At 43.2% G+C, this 20,734-nt stretch overlaps 1 protein-coding gene across 1 annotated transcript in view; it reads right to left on the reverse strand.

Annotated features, from left to right (window-relative positions):
* The window catches only part of MAN1A1 (mannosidase alpha class 1A member 1), a 164,732-nt gene extending 144,599 nt beyond the window's left edge, over nt 1–20,133 (reverse strand). Inside the window, exons 1-2 of the mRNA XM_055310756.1 lie at nt 19,933–20,133; nt 18,981–19,817 (exon numbers count right to left, since the gene is read on the reverse strand). Of these exons, the coding sequence (XP_055166731.1) occupies nt 18,981–19,601 (621 nt within the window). The 5' untranslated portion in view covers nt 19,602–19,817; nt 19,933–20,133. The remainder of the gene's footprint in view (nt 1–18,980; nt 19,818–19,932) is intronic.
* Between the last annotated feature and the right edge of the window lie 601 nt (nt 20,134–20,734).

The following is a 20,734-nucleotide window of genomic DNA, read 5'->3' on the forward strand; positions in this document are numbered from 1 at the left end:
CAGAATAAAACAGATATGTCTATAGATCAAAGATCAAGTTGCCCAGGATAAAACCTGGAGGAATAGCAGTCTTCGTTCCAGGTGGCTTCCAGATGCCTCCTCATTCTGGGCCCTGTGATGTCTTGCTGCATTTCTTGACTTGGGTCCATGAGATATCTTCTCTTTATAATAATAAATATCCCTCCCCACTTATTTTAACCTGAATTGAGTGGATTTATAGTCTTACAAACAAATGATCCTTTCATCAAATTCTCAAAAAAAAAAAAAAAAAAAGGACTTGGAGCCATAGGTCTTTTCTTTGTTCCAAACACTTGGGAAAACCCCAAGACTAGGTCATTCTACCTGTCTGCCTTCTTCAAATATGTCGGAGTGGCTGCATCCTGCTAAAGAAGATCAAACAACCGAGCAGATTGGGGCCATCAGAGCTCCTCGGCTGCCAGCCCCAACTGTGTGTTGGGCAGTGCCCAGCAAGCTGTCTCTTTCTCTACTCAACCCTCTCATTGCCTCTAGTCATCTTGCACCTACCACCCCATCCTCTGGTCCCAACCACAGTGGCCTTCTTGAAAGAACTGTCTCTGTACCTCCTTACCTCCCCTGCCATACAGATTCCTCTACAAACATGCCACTGAACCTGTTCCAGTCCGGGGTTGATTTCTGCCTGCTTGTTACCAAATCCAAAGGCCAATTCTTGGTCCTTACTTTGTTTCTCAGTATCATTTGACACTGCTGAGACATACAACTTAAATTGTTAAATATCTAGAAAAGCCCCAGGGTGCTGCCATGCTCTGCTACTTTTTTCTGTCTGTGCTTCTGATATCTTTGCCTGTTGTCTCTTACTCTGTCCATCCCTTAAATGTTGATGCTTCTCAGGCTTTACGGCCTGGACTCTTATAATAGGATACTCCATCCCTGAGGGAGCTTATCTACTTCCCTGGCCTAATGGTCTTTTTTTTTTTTTTTTTTTAAAGATTTTACTTATTTATTCATGAGAGAGAGAGAGAGAGAGAGGTAGAGACATAGGCAGAGGGAGAAGCAGGCTCCATGCAGGGAGCCTGATGTGGGACTCAATCCCAGGACTCTGAGATCATGGCCTGGGTAGAAGGCAGGCGCTAAACCACTGAGCCACCCAGGCATCCCTGGCCTAACGGTCTTAAGGTCAGTATCTCTAGTTCAGTCCTGTCTTTTCAGTTTTTACCATGTATTCCAACTGCCTGTGAGAGACCTTCTACACTTAGACATCTTTCTCATTTAATGCAAAACCCCCAAACCAAATCCATCACACCTTTCCCCTCTTCTACTTTGCCTGGGTAACCCCCCACCCCAACCTTATCCCATCAAAACCGAGGAATCCAAGCACTAATTCCTCGTCCCACCTCCTTATAGGTATTCACAAAGTTCTGTAATGTTATCTTTTAAATATCTCAAGGATCTGTTCACTTTGGCTCTCCCCACCACCCTTATGTTAAATAAGCCATCACTGCCTCTCACCTGGATTACTGCAAAGCCCAATATGTGCCTGATTTCAATCTTATCCAAAAATGCAAATTTGATATTATTTCCCCAATATTAAACCTTCTTATTGCTCCCAATGATCTCAAGATAAAATCCGAATACCCTGTGAGATCCATTCTTTGCTTTAATTCTCTGGTTCATTTCTTAACACTTGCTTCTCAACTGCATTTTGCTGGGTCAGATTTTGGCTTACCTTCAGGGCTTTCACACATGCCATTCCCTATTCCTACCCTTCTACTCATACTTTACCACTTTTAGAAAGAATTCTTGACACCCCTAAGTCTTAGCTCTGTCCCTATCACATTCTCCCACTATACCCCACAGCTCCCCTACTAAAACTCATTACACTGCTTTTTTACTCCTTTCTTTCCTATCTCTTTGGATTCCACACTGGCAGTGGTTACACATGTCTTGCTCACTATTTTCTCTCTAGTGCTTTGTACAGGGTGGTACTCCTAAATCTTTCTGGAAAGAGCACTGCTGGAAATGTTTTTTTACTTTGGCTTTTTATAGAAAAATAATATTAAAGTTATTTTTTTTTCAAAACATTTAGACATTGCTCTATTTGCATACACTTCAGAAAGAGTTACACTGTCCAGTATATCATCACTTAGGACCAAGTAAACTTGCTTTGTTGTTACTTCTACACAGAATCTGAGTGCCAGGTCAGTAACAGCGCTTACTTTGACTCACAAATCTTTTCTGGTAATATACCTCATTAGGAATTTAAAGTTAATATTTCACTTGTGTTTACTATGGCCATACTTTATGAAATGTCTTCCTTAAGAATTAAATACCTGAAAGAATATTTATTCTAGGATAAATAAGATATGGTATGCATACACAATGGAATATTACTCAGCCATCAGAAAGGATGAATACCCACCATTTGCTTTGATGTGGATGGAACTGGATGGTATTATGCTGAGTGAAATAAGTCAATCGGAGAAGGACAATTATCATATGGTTTCACTCATATGTGGAATATAAGAAATAGTGAAAGGGACTAAAAGGCAAGGAGGGAAACTGAGTGGGAGGAAAAATCAGAGAGGAAGACAAACCATGAGAGACTCCTAACTCTGGGCAACAAACAAAGGGTTGTGGAAGGGGAGGTGGGTGAGAGAATGGGGTGACTGGGTGATGGGCTCTGAGAAGAGCACTTGATGGGATGAGCACTTGGTGTTATACTATATAACAGAAGTTGGCAAGCAGAATTTAAATAAAAAATTTAAAAAGAATATTTATTCTAAAATTTAAGAGTCATAGTTGCCCTAAGACTAAGGGGTGAAAAGCAAGCACATTTAGACTTTCTTTCAGAGACTGTCCTCTTTCTCTCCATCTTGACTTAAACAATTTTCCAGAACTTCCAATTATTTTCATTAATGCTTTAAGTATTATTTTAGATAATTATATACACACATACATAATCAGTGTATATTAAATATAAACGTATCATTAAAGTGTACACACATACATTAATATACACTAATAAACCTTAATAATAAACATGTGCTTAATGGTGAACACAGTATTAAGAGAAGCTTTTCCAAACAAACTGATCATGGATTTTACTTTCAGAGTAAGTAGAAAAACACACCAAAACAAGAACTAAAAACCAAAATGAAAACAAACAAAAACAAAAACCCAGCATGCTGTCTGCCACAAATTGAGATGGAATATCATCAGCCCTCATGCTCCTGACTCCCCTTTTCCTTCTCAGGCAAAGGAGAGGGGCTTTGTGACGCCCAGTTCTTTAGTCAAAATAGGAAAGATCCTCAAGGATGCCAAGGCAAGGGGCGGTGGGTGCATTTGCTGGAAGTGAATGCAGTCGTGGGAGGAGGATGTGTGCCAGGGCTTGTCAGACCCAATGTCAAATTGCAGGTGAGGTACACAGGACCTTTGGAACCCCAGGCAACTTGGATGACCCTGCCTGGCCTCAATTTCCTATGTGTAAAATGGGGAAAATAATACCGAATTCACAGGCCTCTTCTGAAAATTAAGTGAGTTTATGTAAAGTGGTTAGCATAGTGCCTAACAAGAAACAAACACTCAACAATGGTATGCTGTAATTACTTTCATATTTTTCACCACTCTAGAATTAAAATTACAGATAAAAGAGACAAAATCTATGCAAAGATAAGATTATAAAAATCTAGTTATTGGTTGTTTTAATTATATATAGATCAAGCTACACGGAAAATCACTTAAAGAGACTATTCTCAGAACAAGAAGAATAACATGTATTCCACTAGGAAAGAAAGAAGCATATTACAGAGTATAACTGGGAAACAGTATTTTTTTATTAAATGTGTGGTCTTAACTGCTCCCACTATTTTAAACCTAGGGTAGAAGAGAAAATTATCAGGTATTGTTATTGTTGTTGTTCTCCAGCAAACTAACAGCTGAAGTTCAAGAGTCAATTAAAGAATAAGTTTTTTTTTTTTTTTAAATATTCAAGCAAATATCTGTTCAGGGAGCAGTATCTAACTGGCCTCTTTTTTTTTTAAGATTTTATTTATTCATTCATTCATTCATTCATTCATTCATTTATTTATTTATTTGAGACACAGAGAGACAGAGAGAGAGGCAGAGACATAGGCAGGGGAAGAAGCTGGCTCCATGCAGGGAGCCCGATGTGGGATTCGATTCCGGGACTCCAGGACCATGCCCTGGGCTGAAGGTGGCGCTAAACTGCTGAGCCACCCGGGCTGCCCTAACTGGGCTCTTATATAAGGATGGAAAACTCTAGGAAGCATTATATACACACATTCTCTTTTATGACCACTCAAGTGCTCCGTGCCCCTGGGATTTGTGAAGACAGGGTACTCTAGAGTGCCCTACAGGAGCAGTGTCTCACCTGGAGATGGAGGAAGAACCTTCCCTCCCTGCCAGTTTAGTTTACCACCTTCAGATCAGCTCTTGAAAGTGCTGTCGGCAAAAATCCCCCAGTGCCTTGGAAAGTCCCAACAGCTCTATGGTGATGCCTGAGATTTCAAATCAATCAAAGGCATTCCTTCCTGAGCTAGCCTTCCAGCAATTCTGCAGAGAGCCAAAGGCCCACAGATATGCTAACCAATCATGTAACCAGTTCTCTCCCTTAGGAATTCTAAAACCTAGCAGCAAGGGCCCCACAGGTCAGGGAAAAGGTGATCTGTCTGTGCACTGGTGCTAATGTCTGGAGTTAACTGCTCAAGCTTCCAGGAAAGCCGAGAGTGTTCTTAGTTCCTGCTGATAAGCATGGTCACTTCTTGATGATTAAGGGGACTAGTGTAACATACAGTCCCACTCCTGCTCCTCTTCTGCTATCTACCTTTGGGTCATTCGCTCCACCTCTCTGTGAGAGAAAACACAAAAAGGATGAAAGATGATTAACAGCATGGGTAAAAAAATATGAAAAAAAAAAGAGTGAAATTAAGACAGCTAAAACTAATACTTGATCACCTGTGGCATGTATGGCTATAAAAACCCTAAACCTCTATTTCCACATCAAAGCCAAAGTAGAAGAATTAGGTCAAAGCTTTTACTTATTGAGAACACATATATCCAGATTTGTTTTCCTCGTGAGAGATCTATAGTCAGCTCAAACCTGGTATTACAGTTTGTTAAACTTCTGGTCCTCAAAGTCCCTTTCGAAATGCCTAAATTTTAGTGACTTTTACCTTAGGAAAACCTGGAGTGCAATTCTCCAGATAACAGGTGGGTGGAGACCTACAGCCACAGAAGCAACTACACAGAATCCCAGATTTACAGGCATATTCTATTGGAACTCCATTAAAGAAGCATTAAGAAAGAAATAGATGAACAGCATCTCCCCCAAGGGCAACTGTTTTTAAACCTCTGTATTTTAGTTCGTCACACTATGCTATATCTCGGAATAGGATTCTTTCCTACTTATGAAATGACTGTCTATTCGATTTCAATTTTAGAAACATGGACAAGATTTGGGAAATACAGGTATCTTTTGATTTTAACTATTCCTACTTTCCTGACCACCAATGGCAAGCAGATTTAAAATTCTAAGACTAAAAAAATAGATTGGGAGGGGCATAAAAGAAAGCTAGAAAAAAAGGAGACTAAAACATACTTGTGACCAGCAAAGGATACCTTTACTTCTCCACATCCATCAGTTTTTATTAAATAAATCCTACTCTGAAATCTCACATGAAAAAACTTAAAAATTAAAAATACCGTAGGTCAAAAGCTTTCTATTCTTTTAGGTTGAATCATAAGAACTTAGACTAAATTCAGCCAAAATGTTCTTCAGAAAGTCTTTAGGAATATAATGTTCCAATAAAAAGAAGTAAACTTTTAGAACATTGGTTGATGTTCTGTTTCCAAATCTAATCCTCCAGGCATAAACTACAAAGTTAATAAAGAGCAGATTAAAACCAACCAAGAACAAATTATTAATTCCGTTTTCCATTTCACTCTTCAATTCTTGTTTTAAATGCACTAGGAATCTCTGCTGCAGACGTAGTTAAAGCTGCAGCAGCTCTAATAATCAACGGATCTTATCACAAAGGGTGTAGATACTTCCTAAATGAAAGCACCATATGCCTAATTATTGAGCTAAATTTATACACGTAGCTATCTCTGAATGAAACATGTTCAGCCTTTCTGCTCACAAAATGTTTCTTTCCATGCCCTTAAGGTATTTCTCCAGATTTCATTCTTCTCCTTTTTTCCCTCTCCCTCAAGCTGAGCACTATGTGACACACCAGGCCAGGGAAGCCAGAGGCAAGCTGGACACTGATGAATGGTCACTCTCTCTATGATCTTCTCAAGGATGAGCATCACTTCTATGAGATAACAATTGAAACAAGGCAAAAGAATGCTTACTTTCCTGCCACAGGAAGTGGGAATTTTGGCAACAACAACTGAGTAGGAGGTCACAGCAGAAAATACGAGCTAGTATTGGTTAATGCAACAATACTGCAGCCAAAGCTTCCTTTTCTTTCCTGGAAATGACTTCTCAAATGACTCAGTTACTTATCGACAACCCCTTTCTCAACAAAAGTCGAAGCTGGTTACTCCAACCAATCCCTAGTTACTGATAAATAAATACTACTTATCGAATAATGAATGCTATGTGCCAGGCATCGCGCTGAGAGATTCATCCGTATTTTCTACTTCAATTCTCACAACGACTCTGCACAAAGAGAAATGTTAGCCCCATTTCACAGGCGAGGAAAGGGAGGCTCAGAGGGTTTATACTCTGCCAACAGTACTTCATAGTCTGACTACAATTTTGGTGAGGTACTTTTAAATTGTTTCTCAACTTGGTTACATTTAAAAGAAATTGGGATGCCTGGGTGGCTCAGTGGTTGGGTGTCTGCCTTTGACTCAGGTCATCCGGGGGTCCTGGGATCGAGTCCCCGCATCAGGCTTCTTATGGGAGCCTGCCTCTCTCTTTGGGTCTCTCATGAATAAATAAATAAAATCTTAAAAAAAAAAAAAAGACAAATTGCCTTTCATTGTTATATTCTGGGCTGTGAACCTATGGGATAGAAAAAGGTGTCTCCACACTTTGGGTGTCTAACATTTAGTTGGAAGATAACATACATGACCATGAAGTTAGCAACTGACAGGGCAAAGATGGACATAACAAATGCCATGGAAATTTGGAGAAGGGAGAGAGATCAGTAAATGCTGGGAATGTGAGAAAGGGCTCCATGGACATGGATACTGAGCAGGTAAGAGGACATTCCAAATGATAGGAATAAAATAAACAAGGCGAAGCCCTTAATTAGGTGTGTTTTCGAGATGGTAACTCTGAAAGTTTAGCAAAAGCAGTTTGGGTTTAGTATAACCAAATCTAAAGTCCCTCCTAATTTAAGAGCCATGACTCAAGAGGCAAATTGAGGCAGATTTATAGAAGACCATGAATGCCAGCCTAAGGAATGGAGACTTCATTCTGGAGCAATGTTTTTCACACTTCAGTCACTGGACCAGCCGTATCAGTTACCGGGAATGTTAAAAATACAAATTCTGGGGCCCACTCAGATCTGCTGAATCAGAAACTCTGGGGGCAGAGCCCAGCAATCTGTGTGCGTTAACTTGTCCTCCAAGGGATTCTGAAACTGGCTGAAGTTTGAAACACTACTCCATAGGAAATGGAGGCCCACTAAAACCTCTGAGACAGGGGCTTTAAGAGAAGTGATATTTTTGAAAAATTAATCTAATAGTGATCTACAGAATGAATCGGAAAAGGCATCATTTACAAATTCATAAAATTCAGCGCTTCTACCAATTATTTATATGAGACAGCCCTTCTCAGGAGCTACAAGATATTTAATTGGGAAACAGAAGACCAAGATTCTTTCTCAATATATCACACTTACAGAAAAAATTTTTATTAAATTCTAATTTCTTGAGTGGAAAATAACCCTTAACCTATTACTTTTCATTTCTGTGTGGTACTGTAAACATTACTTATAAAAACAACATTGTCTCAAAAATATTTGCTGGGGGGGGGGAGCCAAACCAACTTTAATTAGGTATCTCCCACATAAAATTGAAACCTAAGAAAAATGACAACTCTTTTCAAATGTAGTCCACAACTCTACATAATAATAAACAGAAATGAATGAGAACTCTACCTGATTTCAAAATCAGATACCTAAGAAAGAAAATAGTGTAAATAAGAAGCAGGCTAACTTTTAAACAAACAAACTTTCATATTCAATTAAGTGTTGACTTTCAAAGGAATATCTCAATTGTCTACATTTATTCCAGCAATGTTACAACTGCCTGAAAGATTCTCTTATGAACAACCTGCACAGCCAGTTTGAGTCACATAAGAAAATGAATAGTTTTTCATTTTATAAATCACTGTGAAAACAACTATAAAATGGGAAAAGATGTTTCCTACATTGATTAATCTCTATTCACTAGATCTGGTTCTGAATGACTTTTGACTGTTATGAAATATCAGGCTTTCCCTCAAAAGACAATGGCTTGTAGCCTATGAGGATACGTGGAAGGGGCTCCAAAGAGGAGTGGACATCATTTTTCGATTATGTGATTATACAAAGTGGGGATATGTGTGTCACACATAACCTGTGTAATAACTCCTCTTGGTATATTTGCTTAAATAAGCATATTCATTCATCAAATATTTACTGAGTCCTATTCTGGTTAAGGCCCAGGGTTAGCTGACCTGTTGGGTACATAAAGGGGAAGCTCTTTATCTGCTCTCAGCATGGTAATCCTGGAACAGATTCAGGACTATGAAGAGTCAATATCACAGAGATTCTACACTCTTGGAGGGAGAGAAAACAAGTATGTCTAACTTATGCTATGGCTTTATCTTATCACTGATAGAACACTTCATAATCATAATTTTTATTCACCCTAACTGCTAAAGCAGCTTAAAGTGGTAGTTAATAAATCAGCTTCATTTTTTATGCTTCTCAAATTGCCCAACCCAACCAGCTTTCTTTTTGTGGTGGTGTTTTTGAGCTACTGAGTTCTTCACCACACATTCTAATAACCCATGGGAGGCATAAATAATGAGGGTTAAACAAAATGCTTAATGAGTAAATGTACACAATGTATTAAATAAACACCAATTACTGCATAAATTTCTTTTTACATTTAATAAGAATATCTTAAAAATTGCTGACTCAGACTAATAACTCCTGAACACACAGTATGGACTGTTGAAGCATTTCTAATTATGAGATGAAAACCTGTAGTTGACTAGATGCATTATAACATTCAACACTGCTAGTTGACTCCAAAAATAACATGTCTCAGAGAACAGCATCCTAAATATTCTAAAATTACTATCATCTCAAGCCACAATTTATAAAAATAATATAGTACATTTATGTCAATCGTTATTCACCGTGTTAACACAGTCTCAAAGCCAAATTTAAACAGTTCTGGCATTTGGCAGACTTTTATGAATTAACCAAGGTCAGAATAAAAATACATTTTGAAACGTGTAGTTCCTCACTATCTTAATGCATGACTAAAAACACATTATTTGAAGGAGTAGGAAAAAAAAAAGCCCTTATCTCATAAACAAATTATGCTATTCTTTTATTCTCAAAATACCTTAAACAAAATGTATATTTATCTTATTTAAAACACTAAAGGCCTCTAACATATGATACATAACATAATTTTTCTTCTGTAAGAATTCAGCTCTGTAAGACTTGCCATTTTCTGGCATCACTAAAATCACTTCTAAAATTCTATTTGGACCATTTCTGATCTTCAACTATGATCTTAAAATATTAGGAAACCATCCTGGTGAATTCTAAAAAAAAAAAGGAAGGATCCCATCCTCCTTCCCCAGATCTTCAGAGAGACCAATACTTTCCTCAGATATCTGATGCAAAAGCCCAACTATAACCTAACAATGAGGATGAGTTGATGGGAGCTGGGCTGGGTCTTAGCTGAGGAAAAGTGGACTGTTCTAAGTTGCTTTGTAAGTATTCCTATCAATAAAGGGTACTTTTTATCATAAGTGCCCAACCCAGGGAAGAAGCAAATTTTGTTGTTATAAGCTTTTTAAAAATAAAATGCTATCACCTTACAAGACCTTGCCTCCTTTGGGAGCCCATATCCGACTAACCTGATAATTGTTAGAGCCACCTTCTCCAATGGACACCCCACTCCTTAGGCTTCCACGCTTTGCCTTTTCCCAAAATCCTGCCCCTTTAATAACTTCCTTGTTGTATCCAACTCACAATAAGGAAGTCAACCAACACAGAAAAAATGTTGCTCAAAGAAAGGTAAATTAAATATACAAAATTCATCACCTATGAAATTTGAAAAGATTCAACAGACTACATTCACTATATTCCAAGTGGAAGTATAAATTGGTTTTGGAAACCAATTATACTCAAAATGCACTATGATCCTTTGACTCATTCATTTCCTCTTTTAGGAATTTAAGAGGACATCCTACTTACAGGGGTAGGGGCAATGAAAAATGAGACGGACACCTAATGGACAAGGGTGTTTATCTCAGCATATTTTTATGAAAACAAAAAAAAAACAGAAATTATCTAGATGTGCAGGTCAAAGGGAATGGTTAAATAAACTATGATGCATCCATTTCATATATTATCATAAAATGACACTTCAAAGAAAATGGAAAAAAAAAAACCACGTATATAAAGTGTGGTTATAACCGTAGGGGGAAAAAAGCCTTTTGGGGCAGAGTAGTGTTGGTATTACCTATGACTAAGTGGTAGGAATGTGAAGGATATATTTTTCCTTTTTCTATTCCTGTGTACTTTCAAAATATTTTTTCCTAAGCCAGCATTGGTTTGTAATGAAATAAGGCAATGAAAGACACTTCCTTCTTCTAGAAACCTATTCTCACCCTTGCTATGACAAATCCTAAAGTATAATAATTTCTGCTGGGCAACTTGAGTGATATACTTTTAACAGCAGCCTTTAAGAAGCAATACATCAACAAAAGGGAGGCACTGGTGGCGAAATTTCAGGCAGCTGGGAATGAGATTTTTGTGACTGGGAACACACCCCTGTGCTTCCTTCATCATTCTACAGGGCTGTCCTTTTGCATTAGGCCCGGAGAGAGACACAGTGAGGAAACCACCATTTTAGCAGTGCCAGCACATATTCTTGTGAAAGGGGAGCTAGGGTCAGACAATCATGCCCAAACATGAGCTCAGGAAAGCTGGACATGGCCACCCCCACATGGACCATGAGCCCTCACCTCCTATCCATGGGCCATCTTGGTCACTTAGAAGAATCAATTGCTCCTCACAGGACTTTTTTTTTTTTTTTTAAGATTTTATTTATTCATGAGAGACACACACACACAGAGAGAGAGAGAGAGAGAGAGAGAGAGAGAGAGTCAGAGACACAGGCAGAGGGAGAAGCAGGCTTGATGCAGGGAGCCCGATGTGGGACTCCATCCCGGTACCAGGGATCACGTCTGAGCCAAAGGCAGACCCTCAACCACTGAGCCACCCAGACGTCCCTCACAGGACTTTGAAAAGACCATTCAGTGAGAAAGGACTGGTAGATGGAGATTCCCGCAGGAGCGCATGGCCTTTGCACGGTCTGAGTTCACTCTCCACCACATTCACAGGCCCGTGAACGTGCCCCACGGCCACACCCTTCCTCATAACCCGTAGCCTCAGCAAACAGGCAGCAAAAACGCTGTGAGCGCACGCTGCGCCGTTCTTAGACTGCCCCTGTGCAGGCTGGCGTCCTTCCTCGGGTTCTCACCTCTCTCTTCCATGCTTCCTCTCACACCCAGCGCCCTCACAGTAAGGGCTGAGGACGGGACAATCCACACACAGGCCCCCCCCCCCCCACAAAAGCATGAGGAAGTGCAAATAAGAGTTACTATAATAAGGCCCGCGCTTGCTAAAGCGAAGGCTACAGTGGGAGAGTGATGGGAAGGCAGGGGGGCAGTTTCGGGCCGGCCCTTTGATGAGCTTAATAACCAGGGAGACAAATGGACTGACAGGAAAGAGGAAGTGAGCGAGGCGCTCTAGTTACAAAAGACAAGTGAATACAAAGGATGGCGAGCTTTTTAATTTTATTATCTCTGTTCTGGATTATCTGCAGGACTGCTGGGCTCTAATGTACCTAAAGCAACTGCCAGGCATTCAGGATGGAAAGGAGGGCTGTCTGCGCCTTTTAAATGCTCTTAAGCCTTAATCTCATTTCGTTTCCTTTCAAGTACCTAATGATCACAGAAGTCTTGATCAGGGCCCCGTGGGGGAAAGGGGGGTCACTGCTCTCTCAGGCAGTCCTCACCTAGGGGAGACGTTCCTCTCTCTCTAGGATGGTTGGCCTGCCACTCAGGGCTGAGGAGGGAGGGAGGGCCAGGCCAGCCAGCCTCCAAAACATATGTTCTCATTAGAGTCAAAAAATCACAGGCGGAGTGCGGCCTTCAGGCTAAGAGGTAGTTCCCACTCTGACGTGGCCGGTGCACTGGGGGAAATCTCAGGAAGTCACAGCTCGCTGGGCCCCGTCTCTCACGTGGAAAATGAGTACTGGGCTTCAGGATTTCAGAGGTCTTTCTGGGCTGGAAACCCTAATAAATCTCATTCATGGCTCTCAAAGATGGGCAACATCTTTGAGTTACAAAGTACAACTGATGTACGTGACTTTTGATTCTTAGGTGATTGACTGAGCTCTGAGTACAGCATTGATCATAATTAAGTAAACTTCTGTCAAGTCTGAAATAATTTTCTTCTCACTTCTTAAAAACATTCCTCCAGGGATAAAACCGGTTAAAATGCACTTTACTCAACTTCTCTATTTCGGGGAGCGGTTTCAATGTCCAAGGAGGTAAGTCAAGCACTGGGATTAGTCTGAGAAGGTAGCACTTTAGGGACAAGAACCTCTGACTATCAGAGAGACAAATTATCAAATCCTTGAAGTGGAGAAGCTGAAGAGGTATATCTTTTTCAAGGTACCTACAATTTTTTTGGAATTGGGAAGGAATCCGAGAAAATCAGAGTTGACAGTGACACAATAAAATCATAGCTGCCTGGAAAGATCATCTTGATGAACTGGAAATGTATCCTTTTAAGCACCAAATGGAATTGGAACTGTTTTTGGTAACTTTTTGAAAATTCATTATCCACTTCCTGATTTACCAAAGGTAATAAAACAAAGTAATCTTAGGTTGATGGCTTTAGGTAGTGACTAATAACAGTAATAACAGCAAGTAGCATTTATCCTACATTCAGGGCCTGCCTGATACCATTCTAAGTGCTCCATTGTGGACGGATCACATTCAAGCCTTCGGATCCAACAAAAACGGGTGCCCATTACCGTATTTATTTTACAAATGAGAAAACTGAAGCTCTGAAAGATTCAATTGCAACTTGCCTAAGGTCACAAAGCTTATAAATGGAAGAGACTCAGGTCCTGGTCACCTGCCTCCAGACCAGCCCTTCTCACACCACACTACACCACGGTGCTGCAAGCAAGTGGATGAGGCCCAAACAGTCAAGGGCATCCCAAGACTCTCTAGGACCTACTTGGGAGACCTGTACTCCTACTATGAAGAGCCCATAGCTTGTTATAATTTTTAAACGTATGTCTACTTTTTAAAAAATATAGTCCTCCAGGCTAGCTGTCAATTCCTCTGTCATACATCACGCAATGTCAAAAGACTATGAACGTTTATGGTTTAGAAGAGCTCCCCCCATGCTGTCACACTCCTCTTCCCTAAGCTCTCTTCTCTTCTTCCCTTTTGCTTCCCCACCTCTTTTTGTAAACAATGTCCAACTGAATGATTGCAAATGCCTCTGCTTCTTGCCGAGATCTTTATAAACGAAAAAAAAAATGTCGTATCAAACTTTTCCTGGGTGGCTTCAAAAAGAAGAGGTCTTCTAAATCATGCCACTAATGAGATTTTAAAATGAATGACTAGAGTTAATATAACTTAACTAATATAAGGTCAGATAATATTGCAGAGTTGTGTTCTGTACTCATTCTACATTGGAGTCTGCAAATAATGAATATGGCCAGTCCATTTATATACTTCTGTGGCATTTTATTTAGGAGGCAAGCCATGTTAAGATTGTGAGCAACACTCACCAAGGATTGGGCTTCCATCCTCAACTCAACTCTAATGTGATTTCCAGAATAATCTCTGCCTCAGTTGCATCTCCTGTAAAATGAGCAAGCTGAACTATCTCTAAGGACGCATTCAGTTACAATACTTTATGACTTAGAGTATACACATTAACTCTTAAAATTCAGAGGATTATAATTTTTATGGAATATGGTTGGTAACAGAAAATCTGTATAGATTGTGTAAAGGATTTTTAAACATGTTTGGGAGGGAGGGTTAAGGGGGTGTTGATTAAAGGTAGTTCAATTATGTAACACTAAACAAGACACTAGGCTAAGAACTGAAAGAAGAGTCATGACTTAATTTTGCCAAAGAAAGAATCTCTTCCTTAAACTACCAAATATTGATTACTCCTTTACCATTTTTGTCTGCTTAGGGGAAAAGCATTTAGTAGTATCTCTGGAATCCATGGGGTAGATGATCCTGTTTTGACCAATCAGAACTTATCTTTGACAAATACATACATTTTTATGGTTTTGTAGGTTATAAAGAACTTAACAGGTCACAGGTTCTCTATTGGACTTTGGAGTAGAAGCAGGTTCCAGCATAGTTCTGACCTACCTACCCACGTATATTTATTTCTCTCTCATCACTCACTGATCTGCTGATATTCCTCCCCTCTGACCTTGAGACACATACTTTAAACTCTATTGAAGAATTTGTGCTACTACAGCTTTATAGAATAATTCAATATAGATATTGAATATTTTCTACTGAATTCCAACAAACTCAGATTTCATACAAAGGCATTAATCTACATGTGAAATACTAAGATAAATTTCTCAGGATGGTTTATTTATCAGCTCCCCTAAAAAATACAGAAGCATTGACTTGAAAATGCATTTTTTTTTTTTACCACTTTTCACACCTTAACTAGGTTCTAAGGCCTATGAATCTTAAGTTACCTGATAAGAGGGAGAGAGAATATTCCCATCAAATTATCAATAGCTTAGAAAAAATTAAGTTGAACGTAATTGATCATCCATTAACAATCTTTTCATGCTTTCATGTATTAAAGTTCAACGGTCAGCATCTATTCTAGCACTCACACTGTTGAAATCTTACCTTATTCCTTTACTCACTAAAGAGAAAAAAATTTTAGAAATACTCGACCTACGTGTTCTGGGTAAAGACCTAAGAGTGGGGGAATCTTGCATTTGCCTATTGTCAACGTCAGAGTAGGATGAGCAGAACAGGTAAGGTAACCCAAGGGTATTAAAGTTCCTCTGGAGCCAGATCTTCAAATTCTGGCTTTTATTATTTTGCAAATAATTTTCCATGCCAGAACTACCCATACAAATAAATTGGAAAGTTTTCAAAATAAAAATATTAGTGTGTCATGGTAGATTATTCCTAACCTTAAATAAAAGGGTTAATCACCAATGGTTGACATAAATGACAGACGCAAGAACAACGTAAGGCTAGTGTAAGGCATAAAAATATATTTTAACCTTTAGCCATCAATACGAGCATTTTCTTTAAACTTATGATCATATAAATAGGTCTGGAATAAGAAACTGAAGAATGCTTTGAGAAACCTAAAGACAACTGTGACCTCCATGGCTGACCAAGTCTAAAGCCTTACCTGAGAGACCCAAAGCTGACTGTCAGCCCTTTCACTCCTACCCCATTTAGGTTGGTAAGAGATTCCAGCTTGAGGAGGGAGGAATCGCCTCTGACAACTTGTCTTCAGCCCCTATGACTCCCCATAATTCCAGGAGATGAAAACCAAAATTATTCATCCTCTAAATTAATATTATGGCTCTAATGCTAAAGGACAGCGCCAAGTTCTTTGTACAGGCTCCAAACAAAACAAAACACAAAACACACACACACAAAGTAAAAAGCTTCCTGATTTTAAAAAAGGGTTAAGATAGAAGAGAAACTAGACTATTCTTTTAAAAGTTTCATCGTGCTATTTTAACTTCTGTCCTTCATTATTTTTAACACTGCTTTTTAATGCTAAAGATAACCTGAATACAGTTTTAAAAAGATTAAACTTGTGAAAACAAAAATTCAGGGAAATTCCGGAGTTGATTTATTTACAAGTTTTTACGGGGGCGGGGGGATTCTTGATTTCAATTTTAAGTTTTACATCAAAGATTTACCATCCATCAAATTAGTACTGGAAAGCACGTAATACCTTTTTGTGAAAGGAGCTAGGTAATATCCTATTTGAAATTATGACTGTCTTCTCTAGGCACAAATTTATTAAAAATTTACCAAAGTACCAGTAACACAATTGTGTTGGCAATATAAAAATAGTATTAGCTGTCTTTAAACCAAATTTACAAAATAAATGTTTGGCTCAAAAATTATAGTCTAAGCTCTCAACATGTTAGACTTACCCATACTTTCTAAATTTTAGGTATAAAACTGTTAGTACATTCAAGTGTGATAGAGAACCTAAGTATATAGAGAGAACTAGAAAATACAGGAATAATAAAGATCAAAAACAAGGCAAAGACCCACTGGTCCATGACAAAAAGTCCATGGTGGTACCAGAAACTAAATATAAAAGTGTGAAGTTAAAAGTGCTGTGCTCTAGTCACAATAGGTAACCACTCTTTCCTTTCTAAAACTGAGCATTTTCAGCACAGTTTAAAGTAGCAGGAGTTAGTTACTTTTTTTTTTTTTTTTTTTTTTGGTTTACAAAGGAACACATCTGCCTGAACTAATCTGATGAAAAACCATAATCCATTTCTTCCCATTAGCTTTTGACTAAATACCGAAGCTAATTAATGCTAGCTTTTTTGGGTTCTCACGGCAACATGGAATTTTAAAGAACACATTTAGTTCCACCACTTTATGCAAGACTGGGCAGTTTCAAAACATCTAAGTGCTAAGATGTTAGCACCACACAGATACAGAAGGCTACATAAATTTTCTTTACATGGCTAATTAAGACCTTTTGATTTACGGAGACAGATAACACGGATCTAATAGGGGCAGATAGGCATACTGTGAATGTCCTGTCCTGAATTCCCACTGCTTCTGCTCTAAATGCACTTTTAATCACACTATTGGTTGGTATCGATAGCTTTTCAACATCCTTGCATCTTTAGTATTTAAAATAATTTCCTCGGACAACTGTAATCTGCCCTAACTGGCAGCTTCATAGGAATTTAGGGGCATGAAATGTGTCAATGACACTGTTTTAAATGTAAGGAAAACATGAACATAGAGATTTGGGGTTAATTTACCTATGGGTTCTGTTTGGATATTTTTAAGGAGGATGGGAGATGAAGAGGTGAGGGAAACTGATGAGAAACTAAGCTTTTTATCCACTTTCCTCGTTTGGTATCCCTGACAGGATTTCATGGAGAAGGGAATCTCCTAGACAGAGTTGACGGAGGGCATAAAATCCACTCCTCCAAGTCTGGGCTTCTATGCCTTGAGGGAGGGTCCCAACGCAGAAAAGCTGATGGGCTGGAAGGAAGCTATCTGCACAAGAGGATGAAGGCACCTCTGTGGGTCTAGGGCAAACTGAAAGGGACCCAAATCCACTTTAACTTGCTCAATTACAGCTTAACCAAATTCATCTGGTCTTATACTAGAGTCACAAATCCTCTAACAATCAAGCTGCCTCCATTCTGCAGCTACTCAAGCTAAACACCTCTTCGCCAACTCAAAATTCTGTTTACTCTCTGAAAATGGGAGGAGAACGCTTCCTCTTCTGATTACCTACCCAATGGCAAAACACAAAATGTATTTTCACGGAGACTCTGAATTTTTTTTAAATGCCAAAACACTACTTCCACTTTATAATGCATTTCAGAAATCGGAAGCAAGAGGACTTGGGAAGAAGTGCTTCTTAATACGTTTCCTACAGCTCTTGAATCGTGCTAAAAATCCAGGCTGGCAGAGTTTCACACAGGACACTAGCTGTGGAAGGAAGCTTGTCCACAAAGAGCCTTGGGGACTGGTGACAGGTGACAGGGAGGAAGTTCTGGCTTCAAGTCCTGACTTGGTCACTAACTGATTCTGGAGCTTTGGGCTCCTCAAATGTCATCTTTAAACTGACACTCTTAAATGACCTCCCAGGTCCCCCTCAGCTTTAAGCCGGGGAAGTAGCCTTATGCTCCAGGTGCCACCTTGTAAATCACAAGCACTAAATGATGGAAGGCTTATCAAAGTCCACGTTTGTCTTGGATTAAAGTTCGTCATCTCTGTGCCGCGTGGAGGCCAACCTGTTGCATCCCATAAAATACTCTTTTTTTTTTTTTTCCTGACTACACGAGAAATGCAAGAGACAGGAGGTCTGGCTTTCTGAATTTTTTATTTTTTGAGAATGCCAACAACAGTGAGCCCCCTTCTGATAGGAAGTTCTCAAGTTTCACCTCTCTAATGTGTAAGTGCACACAGGATGTCACCTGGCAGGATGAGGCCACGTGACCCAAGGCCGGGGCGTGCTGGCTTGCTGTTAGCACCTTTCTATCCTGCGTGATTAATTAATGCTTTGCCTCTGCACTCAACCTTCCCCTTCCAGGCGCGTCCAAGCCTTCACAGGGGGCGGTTTGGGACCGTCACTGCCAACGTCCTCAGGGGCGATTCGGCGCGCAGCGGCCCGCGAAGGCGGAGGTCTGCGCAGCGCCTCACCTGCCCACGTACTTACTACCTGCTCTCGCGGTTCACGCTTACCAGGGCACGCAGGTTAAAGCATGGGGGTCCGACCTCAGCTCGTAACTGGCCACATCTACTATGATAGTTGGGGGGGGGGAGGGGAAAAAAAAGGAAAAGGAAGAAGGAGCCTTTGCCACTGCACCTGGAGGAAGCGCAACACCTACCTCCGCGGCCCCAGACACCGCAACGCTAGTCTTTGGAGTTTCAAAGGTTTGCCTTTCCCTCCCGGAAAGGCGGGTTTGCGGCACGGGGCACTCACCTCCCGGATCTTTGCCCTCTTGTCGCGGACCGCGGCGTCCGCCGGCTCCCGGGCCACCGCCCCGACCGGGGGCACGAAGTCCAGCGGCGGCAGCCGCCTCGCCAGCGCCTTGTCGCGCAGCTGGTCCTGGGCCACCTTCTCCTTCTCCAGCAGGATGTCCCTCTGGATCTCCTCGGGCAGCTTCTGCAGGGTCTCCTTGGCTTCCCGGAGAGCCCGCTCGTGGTTCTCGCGGATCCGGGCCAAGTTGTCCTCCAGGGCGGCCGCGGGGTCCCCGTCGCCGCGCCGGGCTCGCCCCTCCGCCTCCGCGTCCTCGGCGCGCGCCCCGGGCCCGGGCTTGCGGTCGGCGGCCGGCGGCAGGGCGGGGCTGGAGTGGAACAGGACCCCGCTCAGCAGCTTGGACGAGTCCGGCAGGAAGAAGATCGCCCCGAAGCAGAGCGTGATGAAGGCGCTGAACACCAGCAGCAGCACGAACTTCTCCGTCAGGCGGAAGGCGGCGGGGCCCGAGCCCTTCCTGCCGCCGCCGCCGCCGCCGAGCCCGCCGCCGAGCCCGCCGCCGAGCCCCCCGCCCAGGCCGCCGCCCGCGGGGCCGCCGAAGAGCGGCAGCAGCCCGCCCACCGGCATCCCCGCAGCCGCCGGGGCGCCCGCGCCGCTCAGCAGCCAAACTTCGGCGCCGCGCGGCGTCAGCGGCCGCGGGGCTGCGTCCTGCGCATCCAGGCCGCCCGAGCCCCCGCGCTGCGCCGCAGGTACGCCCCGGGGGAGCGGCTCTTCTCCGGGTCTCCGCCCAGGGGCAGCTCCTCCGGCGAGCAGGCAGGCGCGGCACACGGCCGGCCGCGGCCCCTGCGGGGACACAAACGGAGAAATGTCATCGCGAGCGGGGCCCGTAAAGTTTCCCGCGGGTCCCCGCCCTCCCGCGGCCGCGCCGGCTCTCCCGGGCCCCGCCCTCCGAGCTCACTCTTTGGACTTGGGGTGAAGTTTCCGGGCCCCGGGGCGCGGGGGTGTCCTGCGCGCACCTGGAGCCGCGCCTCCGCGGGAGAGCAGCGCGCCTCCGGGGCAGGAGGGGCGCACGCGGGTCCCGGGGAGGGGAGGCTGCTCAACTTCGCCCGCCCCGCATGTCGGAGCTGGGGACCGGCTCGGCCGCGGCTTCCCGGGCAGCCCCGCAGCCCCGCAGCCCCGCGGCCCCGCGGCCCCGCCGGCCGCTGCGCCCGGGCTAGCGCGCCGACCCGCGGGCAGTGGCAGCGAGCCGGGCCGCACGCCGCCCTCCGCCGCCGCCCCGCGCGCACTGGGAGCGCCGCCGGCCGCCGGGCGTCGGGAGACGGGGGCGGAGACGCGGCCGGAGAGTGACGGCGCGCCCCGGCCAATCGCGCGCCGCTCGGGGGCCCGCGGGGGCGGGGCCGAGGCGGGGAGGGGGCCGCGCGGGGGGGGCGGGGGCGGGGGCGGGGAGCTGACGGGAAGCGCAGCCCCCGCGGGGCCCGGGCCGGGGGGCGGGGAGGCCGTGCAGGCGCGCGGGGCCCGGCGAGGCTGGCGGTGCTGCAGCGTGTCCCGCGCGGCCCGCGACCCCGGGGCAGGGGGCGCTCGTTGGCCTTGGCGGGCCGCGGAGGCGTCCTCCTCCCCGCACCCGCACCCCCTCCCCACCCGTCCCCGCCCCTCCCCGTCCCCGGGGGCCCGCGGGAGCCTCCGGCGCCCGGTCGCTCCGAACGTGTGTCTTCTCCCGCGCCTTCCCGCCTGTTACCCAGGGCGGGGGTTCCCCGGGGGCC

Source organism: Nyctereutes procyonoides, unplaced genomic scaffold, assembly GCF_905146905.1.
Source record: "Nyctereutes procyonoides isolate TBG_1078 unplaced genomic scaffold, NYPRO_anot_genome, whole genome shotgun sequence".
Classification (NCBI taxonomy): domain Eukaryota; kingdom Metazoa; phylum Chordata; class Mammalia; order Carnivora; family Canidae; genus Nyctereutes; species Nyctereutes procyonoides.